Raw genomic sequence first — 12,098 nt, 5'->3', positions numbered from 1 at the left:
CGTGTGACAGTGAAACGCTCCAATTTCAAACATTTGCCTTTTTATAGCCACGAATACTATCGAGCCGACAATATTAAACATCAGATCGCACACAAGGTTTTATCAGCGTGACCAAAGTAACAGTTATCAATCATACAAACCGCACACATATAACGGCAGCACAGCAGTAACGCAACAGACAACAAACTCAATAGATAAAAACAGCAGCTTACCGGTGGCGCATCTCTCCTGACGAGACAACATGCCAAAATGAATACTCGCTCCCACGTATAGCCCGCGCTCATTCATTACTGGATTTAACACACCTGTTTGGGATTTGACTGGTCCATGCTTCAATCAGGTAAGTGAAACCTCCCACCTATTATCCTGCGTTACATTATGAACACCCGTGACATAGTGAACGCAACAGTATGTCTTGGTCTCATCACAAGCATTTCAATGACCAGTTTTCCCCAGTGTTAACTATGCAAATGACAAATAAATGCAGCTTGACTCTTGTCTTTAAGTTGTTTTTTCAACCTTCATCAGGGCTGTTTTGTTCTCTGTAGATGTTTTCCTCTGAACTCATGCACTTGATGGGTGTATTTGATAATTTTACTCATTTCTGCTGTTTTCGTTCTGTTGTTAAAAGGTTTAAAATGCGTGACAGCTTCATTTTGCTCAGTGTTGCTGTCACTGATCGTGTGGTCCTCAAGTCTTAAAGATGTGTGTAATAGTTACATACTCAAGAAAATATCCAACATTAACATATACTGAACTGAACTTTTAATTCCTGCTTTTGACAAGACAAAAAACAAAACAAAAAACTGTCTGTGCACACAGATATATCCTGAAAGACAGAAAAAAAACTATTCACATCTAAGTTGCAATTTAATTTAATTTAAAAATCTATTTAATAATTTAATTTAATGATTTAATAAAATGTGTCCGTCTACATTTCAGAATGCAAAGCAACAAAATGTGATTATTTTAAAGTGGGCTGATTCTTTATAGTGCACAAGAGAAAATAATAGTTGAATTGATACAAATGACCCTGCTCAAAAGTTTTAATACATTATAAAATGTAATTTTATTCCTGTGATGCAAAGCAGAATTTTCTTCATCATTACTAGCAAGCAAGCAAGCGCAAGTTTGGGGGTTCGATTCCCCGGGAACACATGATATGTAAAAATTGATAGCCTGAATGCACTGTAAGTCGCTTTGGATAAAAGCGTCTGCTAAATGCATACATTTAATTTAATTTTAATTTAATTTACTCCAGTTCTCAGTGTCACATGATCTTTAAGAAACCATTACAATTTATTTGACTCTCAAGAAACATTTCTGATTATTATCAATGTTGAAAACAATTTTACTGCTTCATATTTTGTGTTGAAATGAAGATGCACTTTTAATGAACAATATTTATTTGCATTTATTAAATGTATTAATTAATTGTGTTAATGCATTTATTAAATAAAAATCATTTTAAATATCTTCACTCACTTTTTGTCACTTTCATGCACGATGAAATACATTATTAATTTTGCTCTCTTTTTTAAATATTAATGTTTGAGTGGTATCATTGTTTCCACAAAAAATAATAAGCAGCAAAACTGTTTCTAACATTGATAATAATGAGAAATGTTTATTGAGCAGCAATATTCAGCATATTAGAATGATTTCTGAAGGATTGTGACACTGAAACTTCTTTGTAAACAACAACAGATTTATAAAGTTTCTAATGACAAATGTTGTGGCTCAAATCAAGCGCAGCGCTAACAGTGAATCACAATTAAAAACAGTACTGTAACAGCAGACATGTAGCACGTCACACTACAGTCTATTATATAATTACAGCACAAGCGTTGTGAATTTATGACAGCACTACCAATCTCAAATTCATACATTCATAAAAAGTCACTGAGTCGAGTAACACGTTACAGTGCTGATTCTGCTCGTGTTTGGTGCTTTGAATCATTTGAACACTTTAACTGTCCTGCAGATGGCGACGCGAGCTCGTGCAGAGCTCTCAGGACCATTGCGTCCATTATTTAGCTTAAGGCCATTTGTGCGATTTCAATCTTCATGATGTAACCAACCTTAACACACCCCTAAAAAAAAAAAACAACTCGGATCTACGCGAATCACATGGGTCGTTCCTCAGAGGTCAGAAAATACGGAAATCACAGAAAAAGGATCAAACACTCACTGATGCTGCAGAAGGAAAAACCATGCATCAAGAGCCGTGTGTGTAAACCTTTGAACGTGTACATTTGTGTACATTTTTCTTATTTTGCCTAAATATAATATAGATTTTTTTTATTTAGCACTGCACTTCAGAAGCTACAGAATATACTCACATGTTTCCCAGAAGACAAAATTTGTTCAGTTTATCCTGATCTTCAAATTCAAAAAGTTTTCACACCCCCAGCTCTTAACGCATCATTTTCTGAGTGAACTGAGACCCAGAATTGGGAGAGAAAAACCAGAGGTTGTGGAGACAGTGTCACACATGGATTGACTCCTTGTGGTTGAGGAGGAACACAGAGAGAAGTGAAGAAGGGATGGAGGAGGAGTACAGGCTTGAGCCGCTGGTGGAGGCAGCCTCACGCCAGCATCTGTTACAGGAGCTGCAGGACACAGAAAGATGTAGAGAGAGATGGAGGAAAAGACTGAACAGAGGAGGGAGGAGAAAGAGGTTTTGCAGCGGTGGAATCTGGAGCACGGCTCAGGCTCGCTGATGACTCAAATGACTGTTTTGGAGGGTTAGCTGACTGCAAAGAGACGGACAAAGAGACGTACAAAAGAATAAAGCTACGCTTTGGTTATTAACTGGTGAAACTGTACGTGTGCATTAACCAGCGCTTGTCTCAGACCAAAAATGTCCACTTTTTGATTGGAGGAATGTTGCTATGACTGAGACAAAATAGGATGCTGGTGAGTGAAAAGGATGTCTTTCTGGCAGTGCAAGCAAAGTCATCAGGATAAAAACTTGGGTCTCATCGGCTTTTGGGCCAGTGGTGGGGATCGTGATGGGGTTCCAAACTCATTATCAGAAGGGAAAATTTTGGATTTTGGATATTGTAGCGACTGGGGCAAAAGCTGTCATGGGACGGAGGTCAGTTGGCTGTTGTTCATAATTCATATATATTTGAATTAGCGTGTTAATTGAATTAATTATAAAAATGAGTTACACCTGCGCTAAACTGGTTTATCATTCTGAACAAGCTCCTCCCAAATGTTGTTAATAAAACATAATTTAATGTAGATCTGCATCCTTCACACACATGTTCAGTACGTCAGTATTAGTGTTTGACATACTTGAGTATCTGCAGTTTATAGTTTGGATCCTGCAGTTTGTGTTTGAGCAGCTTGACTCCTGATTCTCCTGGGTGATTGTAGCTCAGATCCAGCTCTCTCAGGTGTGAGGGGTTTGAACTCAGAGCTGAAGACAAATAACCACAGCCTTCCTCTGTCACCATACAGCCAGACAACCTACACACACACAGAGACAGATCATCTACAGACACACACACACACACAGAGACAGATCAACTACAGACACACACACACACACACACACACACACACAGACAGATCATCTACAGACACACACACACAAAGACAGATCAACTACAGACACACACACACACACACAATGTGATCAGTTGACTGTAAATGATTTATTCTATTATCTTAATTCCTCAGTATCTGCAGACACACACACACACACACACACACACACACAAACACACACTGTGATCAGTTGACTGTAAATGATCTCTTCTATGTTCTTAATACCTCAGTATCTGCACACACACACACACACACACACACACACACACACACACACACTTCTATGTTCTTAATACCTCAGTATCTGCAGCTGACAGTTTGGACTCTTCAGTCCATCAGAAATAAACTTTACACCAGAGTCCTGCAGGTCATTGTTCCTCAGATCCAGCTCTCTCAGGACACAGTTTGAGGATTGTAGAGCTGAAGACAATCTCTTACAACACTGAGCAGTGAGATTACAGCCAGCAAGACTGAAAGAGACAAGAACACACACCAACAGTCAGATCATACACACACACACACACACACACACACACACACACACACACACACACACAAACACACACACACACACACACACACAGATCATCTACAGACACACACACACACACACACAGATCATCTACAGACACACACACACACACACACACACACAGATCATCTACAGACACACACACACACACACACACACACACAAACATGTTTGTTTTTGTGAAAAGTGGGGACATCCCATAGGTGTAATGGTTTTTATACTGTAGAAACTGTATATTCTATCGCCCTTCACCAACCCTACCCCTAACCCTAACCCTAACAGGAAACTTTGTGCATTTTTACTTTCTCAAAAAAAAACTCATTCTGTATGATTTATAAGTGTTTTGAAAAATGGGGACATGGCTTATGTCCTCATAAGTCACCCTCTCCTTGTAATACCTGTGTCATACCCATGTCATTATACACACACACACACACACACACACACACACACTGTGATCAGTTGACTGTAAATGATCTCTTCTATGTTCTTAATACCTCAGTATCTGCACACACACACAGACACACACACACACACACACACACATGATCTCTTCTATGTTCTTAATACCTCAGTATCTGCAGCTGACAGTTTGGACTCTTCAGTCCATCAGAAATAAACTTTACACCAGAGTCCTGCAGGTCATTGTTCCTCAGATCCAGCTCTCTCAGGACACAGTTTGAGGATTGAAGAGCTGAAGACAACCTCTCACAACGCTGAGCAGTGAGATTACAGCCAGCAAGACTGAAAGAGACAAGAACACACACACACAGTCAGATCATCTACACACACACACACACACACACACACACACACACACACACACACACACAAACTCAGTCAGATCATCTACAGACACACACACACACACACACACACACACACACACACATGATCTCTTCTATGTTCTTAATACCTCAGTATCTGCAGCTGACAGTTTGGACTCTTCAGTCCATCAGAAATAAACTTTACACCAGAGTCCTGCAGGTCATTGTTCCTCAGATCCAGCTCTCTCAGGACACAGTTTGAGGATTGTAGAGCTGAAGACACAATTTCACAATGCTCTTCTGAGAGATTACAGCCGGAAAATCTAAAAGAGATTAAATACAATTTAAGAAATAACAAAACAATAAAGACATTTACAGAGTGTTGCCAGTTTTCTGTCCTCAGGGAACGGAGGATGACATAATCTGAACACTGAATCACAATATGATGTTTTATAATCTTTCAGATTGATTCAGATCTGAGATCAGATGAGCTCCTGACTGTTTATACAACTACTTTACAGTAACAATATATGGCATGGTTTCACAATTATCAATATCAGTTTTGATACCGCTGCAAAACTGAATTTCAAACTCCTTTAAGGTTTTTTTTTTTTTTTTTTTTTTACGCAAGTAGTATAGTAACTTTTATATTTGATTAATGTAAAGTTTATTTGTTTCTATATAGATAATTAGAAAATATAAAGTTTATCTAAATTATTTGTTTTTTTAATTAGAAATCATTTGGCACAATTTTTTTGGTGAACAATAAAACTAAAAGTGTGGTTTATCTTTCATCATTGTCCTCACATATGCACACAATCACTACACTAAACTGATGTAGACAGACAATTAACCTAATTACATAAACAAACATTTGCATAGATGGGTAAACACAATCACAATTTAGAAATGTGTCCAGTTACATTTTCATAAAGCACCATGTTTGTAAAATATTAAAATGATTACATTTACAAAATGAGCCTGCATAGCAGAAATAATGAATAAAGTAATGGTAGGTGTTTAATACAATCATTAATTTAAATAAAATAATTAATGAATTAAAAAACATATATAACACAGTACTGTTCAATTTAGTGTTATACATATGTTATCATATTAATTAGGGATGCACCGAAATGAAAATTCTTGGCCGAAACCGAAAACCGAAAAAGAGAAAACCAAGGCCGAAAACCGAAACCGAAACACCGAAAGAAAATATGCCAATTATTAGTACCGTTGCATTTATTGCTATGACCGTGTACTAACTTTACTAAAATTAAGACATTGCAATTGCATAAATTAATATTAAAGTTTCAAAAATAATTACAATTACATAACTTATTTAAAAAAAAAAAACATAAAAATACATAATTACAAATGATGCAAATATTTATTAAGCACATTGCAACAATGCACAGTAGAAAATAAAATTCAAACTAAAAATGTATCCCACTCATGTATATTTAATAATAATGTACAGGCCTACTGGCCTGCAGAAAGGTTTTAAAATGAACAGTTCTCTCATAAAAACAAAGTGCATTTAGGTGAAGTGCATTTGAAAATTTTCTATGTAGGACTAGAAAGTGCATTACTTCTCCAGTTGGCAAGACTGTTATCAATTCTGGGGATGGGGACTTCAGACAGATAACCATCTAGCTGTTGAGCAGTTGAGCTTGTCATCTGCCTGACATTTGAGAAATATTTGAGAGAGTGTATTTAAATAGGGCCAGGGCATAAATAAACATTTTTATCAAATTAAAGCAGAAATATAGCAGAAAATCTAGCATAAATATGGCTACAATCTGATATTATGTATGTATATATGTTTGTGTGTGTGTATAAGAACAAAATAGCCAACGTATTATTATTAATTGAGGCACTTTCTTGAAGAATTCCACTGAACATATCAGACAACGATGGTGCATGCCCCTCATCTGGAGCAGAGACAAGTCTTTTTTTCTGCGCTCTGAGCTGTCTCCTGCGCTTGGCGCTTCTCCGTCTCCACACGGGTTCTCCGCATCCAGCGCGGCCCGGATCATTTCTTGTGCACGCTGCCTTATTTCCGCATCCAAGTAATGGTCTTTATAACGCGGATCAAGCACATTCGCGATGAAGTGCAGAGGATTCGAAAAGATCTCAGTGAGACGTGTGCTCACAGACTTTAGAAGACTGTACTTTTCTTTGTTTTTACTTCGTGATCCGTCTTAATCTCTTTGTTAGGAGACGCTTTAGTGCAGCGAATAAAGGAGTAAGAAGAGAGAGAATGTTCTCACTGGTGTTAAGTGAATGTCGCGTGGAGCTCGTGGTCTGCGCTATGCTGGTGCACGTGCAGGTCGCGGTTTCTGTTTGCGTCATCACAACATTTCGGCCGTGCTGTTTCGGTGATAAGAGTCTATCGGCCGAAAACCGAAAAGGCCATTTTCGGCCGATAATTTTCGGTGGCCGAAATTTCGGTGCATCCCTAATATTAATATGTTTTGTTCTAATGTCACAAGTCACAATTTCAGGTTTACTGGTTTTAACTTGATTATTTGGTTAGGGTTTAATAGAAACTAAACTTCTCAAGAGACGAGTGTTTGACATAGTATAAGAGATGTTTGACAAATTATTCAGCAAACTACTTCCTCTCATCGCAGTTTTTTCGTGGTTTGGAGAACAATTACTCAGAGTCACCTTCTGTCGTTTCACAGAATTATACAATGGAGAGCACGTCAAGCATAATAAACCTTGAAGGTTTACTGAGGAGCGCACACAGTAAGGGCCGTTACATAGTCAACGCGAGAAACGCGAGCAAGCAACGCGAGCGACGCGAGCAACGCGAGCGACGCGCTCCCTTTCATAGTCTAAATAGTGGACGCAAGCGTCACGGGCGATGCGTGTATGCAATACACCGCTCACGCAACAGGGGGTAGTAGAGTCGGGTGATATTAGTAGAGTCGGGTCGCGTGATATTCAGATCACAAAAAGCACATTTTTCTAAAGAGGAGTGTATTCTGTTGTTGATTTTACATCGGCGGCAACAAAGGCAATGCAGAGATAGACGGTGGTATGGTCGCCCAAGTTCGCATAATTTTTCCTCTTCGCCCGCCATTCTATTCAAACCTTCTTCTTCTGTAAACACAATATACTTGAATTAATGTACAATACTTGCAATGTAGCCCCCACCGACAACGCATAGTATTTGCGTTTATCGGCGCGTCGCGTATCAAAAACTAGGACGACACATTTGGCTACGCACCGACACATAATGGCGGCCGAAGCGTAACGATGCGTAGCCTCGGGGACGCATATGCGTACAGATGCGTTGACTATGAAACGGCCCTAAGCAGGTTCATGGCGTAGAGCCATGCGAATTGCGAAAGTATAAACAAGGCTTCAACTGCACAAAGCTAAAGAGAAAACGGAAAGTCCTATGTAAAAGATTTAGAAAAAGTTCCATCGATTCACAATTTATACCATCTGTCATGATCTCAGTGGGGGCTGAGGCTTTTTCTGTCCTGGAGCACATGATTTGGGTTTTGCTGGCTCGCCAGGTGTTTCACTATTCCCGCTATGTTTTCTCCGCCCCTCTTGTTATCCCTGTTAACGCTTTCTCCCTCACCTGCACCCTGTCTTACTCTGATTATCTTCCCTTTATCATACCCTTGTGTTTGCTATCTTGTGTCAGTCCGTATGCGTGCTACAGTAAGCTTCTTGTTGCTTGTCATAGTTTGCCTGACTCCGTTTTTGTGCCTTTTCTCTATCTAGTCGACCTGCTGTTCCTGTTTTTTTTTTTTTTTTTTTTTCTTCTCCCTGCTTTGCCTCTCGTACTCAGTAGTCCACATCAACCACGCGGCTGTCTCGACTCACCTGTGCATTGCCTTCGGTTGCTTTGGCTTTCCAGCGCTGATCTGCCACCTGTTCCTCGCGGCTGTGCAGCTATCGCCGTAGGGATCTTCAAACCTATTAATTTGTTTATGCAGAGTGTTGACTGTCTCGTGCTCCAACGGATTAAGTCCTCTGAGTTTCTCAATAAAAAACGTCTCATTCATTCTACCGCAGATGGGTCCTGTTCCCTTTCCTGACAGTACGGACTGACCAAAGATGGATCCAGCGGGTGAAGAGTTCGTTCGATCGGCTATCGCTCATCAAGGCGCTCTCCTCGGCCACCAAGCCAGCCAGCTTTCGTCCACCGCTCAGGAGGTAGAGACACTCACTACCCAAATGGCCGAAATAAGTGATCGCTTCCGTGAATTACAAAGTGTTTTGTCATCCGCCGCCCCGGTGGTTTCCCAGCCTCTCGCTCAGCTCGAGCCTGAGCCGCACACTAATAATCCGCCCTTGTATGACGGAGACCCGAATTCATGTCGTGCCTTTCTGTCTCTGCGCGTTGGTGATCGCGCTGCAACCGCGCCGTTACGCTACAGAGCGTTTGAAGATCGCTTATGTCATCACACTGCTGACGGGAAAAGCTCGCGACTGGGGAACGGCTGTTTGGGACGCAAGGGCCCATTTTTGTTCTAACTTTGAGGATTTTCGCTGTGAAATGATGAAGTTGTTTGATCGCTCCGTGAAGGGGGATGAGGCTGCTTTAAGACTCGCACGGCTCCGTCAAGGTGGGCGTTCTGTCACGGAGTACGCCATCCAGTTTAAGACTCTAGCGGCCTCTTGTGGTTGGAATGAGGAGGCTCTGCGGGCTATGTTTCGGGAGGGTCTGAGTTTTGATATTCAGGATGAGATAGCGACACACGAGCTGCCCAAGACCCTGGAGGGTTTTATTGATCTGGCCATTCGTGTTGAGAGCCGTCTTCATTTACGTCAACGACGTTTGACTTCCTGTTCATCTTGGGGGCTAGAAGATACCCAGCCATTCAACACTCAACAACCGCCTCAATCACCCCAGATGGATTATGAGCCCATGCAGCTGGGGCGACTGCATTTGTCTGCCCAGGAGAGACAACATAGGCTGGCGAAGGGCCTCTGTCTGTATTGTGGAGGGTCAGGTCATTTTGTTCAGTCGTGTCCATTAAAAGCCAGAGCCCACTAGTTAACCGGGGAGTCCTAGTGGTCGTTTCTTCCCTTATCTCCCCTCAGTCACATACCCAGCTCTCTGCCACCATCAAGTACCAGGGCTCAGATCACTCATGTAAGGCTCTTATTAATTCTGGCGCTGAAGCCAGTTTCCTGGACTACTGCACTGCAAAGAACTGGGGCATTCCAGCCATCTCTCTTCCTTCTCCTATCACAGTCTGGGGTCTTTCTGGTCAGCTGGTCGCCGCCATCACCCACACCACTCCTCGTGTAAGTCTTGTCGTTTCGGGCAATCACCATGAGTCCGTTGTGCTGTACCTTCTGAGGTCTCCTCATGCCAAACTTGTTTTGGGGCATCCTTGGTTGGCTCAGCACAGCCCTCATGTGGATTGGTCCCGCAGTCAAATTGTTTCATGGAGTCAGTCATCCACCACTCATCTTCCCCTGCCGGCGCTGGGTTCTTCTTCGTTAAGAAGAAGGATGGCTCTCTGCATCCTTGCATTGATTATCGAGGGTTAAATGACATAACTATAAAGAACAGGTACCCCTTGCCATTAATGTCATCTGCCTTTGAACTTTTGCAGGGAGCCAAGGTCTTCACTAAATTAGACCTCCGCAACGCCTATCACCTCATCCGTATTCGTGAGGGCGATGAGTGGAAGACAGCCTTCAATACCCCTACGGGACACTATGAATACCTGGTCCTTCCGTTTGGGCTTACTAATGCTCCGGCTGTCTTCCAGGACATGGTCAATAGCGTGTTGGGAGACATGATTAATAGGTTTGTCTTTGTGTACCTTGATGATATTCTCATCTTTTCTCCATCCCCTCAGGTACACACTCAGCACGTGCGCCAGGTCCTCCAATGGCTTCTTGAGAATCAGCTATATGTCAAAGCGGAGAAATGTGAGTTCCATGCCGTCTGTTTCGTTTCTGGGATTTATAGTCTCAGAGGGGGAGATCAAGCCTGATCAAGCCAAGGTCAAGGCTGTCGCCAAGTGGCCAGTCCCCAACTCCAGGAGGGCTCTGCAGCGGTTCTTGGGCTTTGCCAACTTTTATCGGCGATTCATCAGGAATTTTGGACAGGTAGTTGCACCCCTAACGGCGCTCACCTCCATTAAGGTACCGTTCACCTGGAGTACTCCGGCTCAGGAGGCCTTTGATAATTTAAAGTCCCGGTTTATCTCTGCTCCTGTTCTCTCTGTTCCAGATCCTAAACGGCAATTCATTGTTGAGGTGGACGCGTCGGAGGTTGGGGTAGGCGCGGTCTTGTCCCAGCGCTCCAGTAAGGATGGGAAGATGCACACTTGTGCATAGTTTTCCCATCGCCTTAACCCGGCTGAACGAAACTACGACATAGGTAACCATGAGCTGCTGGCGGTGAGGTTGGCCTTGGGTGAGTGGCGCCACTGGTTGGAGGGGTCGGCACTGCCCTTCTTGGTCTGGACGGATCATAAGAACCTAGAATATATCCGTTCAGCCAAGAGGTTGAGTCCGGGCCAGGCCCGCTGGGCACTCTTCTTTGACCGTTTTAACTTCACCCTTTCGTACCGGCCTGGGGCTAAGAAGGTCAAACCTGATACTCTATCCCGTCAGTTTGAGCGCCCGGGGGAGGAGGTGCCTACTGAGACCATACTCCCGGATGGAATGGTGGTGGAGGTTCTCTCCTGGGACATCGAGCGGCGGGTGGAGGAGGCCGGGCGAGGGGTGGAAGTACCAGTTGAGTGCCCGGCGGGTCGGTTGTTCGTGCCGGCAGTGTTACGCCCTGAGGTCCTTCAGTGGGGTCATGAATCTAAGGTCACCTGCCATCCAGGAATCAGGAGGTCTCTGGCTGCCATCCGTCAGCGATTTTGGTGGCCCTCAATGGGCCAGGATGTCAGGCAGTTTGTATTGGCTTGTTCAGTTTGTGCCCAAAACAAGGTCTCTAACCGTTCCTACATTGGCCAACTTCAACCTTTGCCCATTCCTTCTCGCCCCTGGTCACATATTGCCTTAGATTTTGTCTCCGGCTTGCCTGTCTCGAGTGGTAACACTGTTATTCTCACAGTGGTGGATCACTTTTCTAAGGCGGTTCATTTTGTGCCCCTACCCAAACTCCCCTCTGCCAAGGAGACCGCTCAACTGGTAATTGACCAAGTCTTCCGTATCCATGGCCTTCCGGTGGACGTAGTCTCTGACAGGGGTCCCCAGTTTGTCTCCCGGTTTTGGCAAGAATTTTGTCGACAGATTGG

General features: G+C 42.8%; 1 protein-coding gene across 27 annotated transcripts in view; it reads right to left on the bottom strand.

Moving 5' to 3' along the window:
* LOC128017649 (protein NLRC3) overlaps nt 1-12,098 on the bottom strand; it is a 228,406-nt gene that overhangs the window by 88,829 nt on the left and 127,479 nt on the right. For 7 of the 27 annotated variants that reach the window (XM_052603403.1, XM_052603438.1, XM_052603530.1 and 4 more), the window contains one exon: nt 3,304-3,477. The exons of 13 other annotated variants lie outside the window; for them this stretch is intronic. In XM_052603403.1, the coding sequence (XP_052459363.1) occupies nt 3,304-3,477 (174 nt within the window). Of the gene's footprint in view, nt 1-3,303; nt 3,478-3,854; nt 4,029-4,660; nt 4,835-12,098 lie in introns of all 27 variants that reach the window. 7 more of the 27 variants (XM_052603179.1, XM_052603412.1, XM_052603594.1 and 4 more) reach the window with 3 other exon arrangements.

This window comes from Carassius gibelio, chromosome A1 (assembly GCF_023724105.1).
Source record: "Carassius gibelio isolate Cgi1373 ecotype wild population from Czech Republic chromosome A1, carGib1.2-hapl.c, whole genome shotgun sequence".
NCBI classification, from domain to species: Eukaryota; Metazoa; Chordata; class Actinopteri; order Cypriniformes; family Cyprinidae; genus Carassius; species Carassius gibelio.
This window is presented reverse-complemented; position numbering and strand designations above follow the sequence as displayed.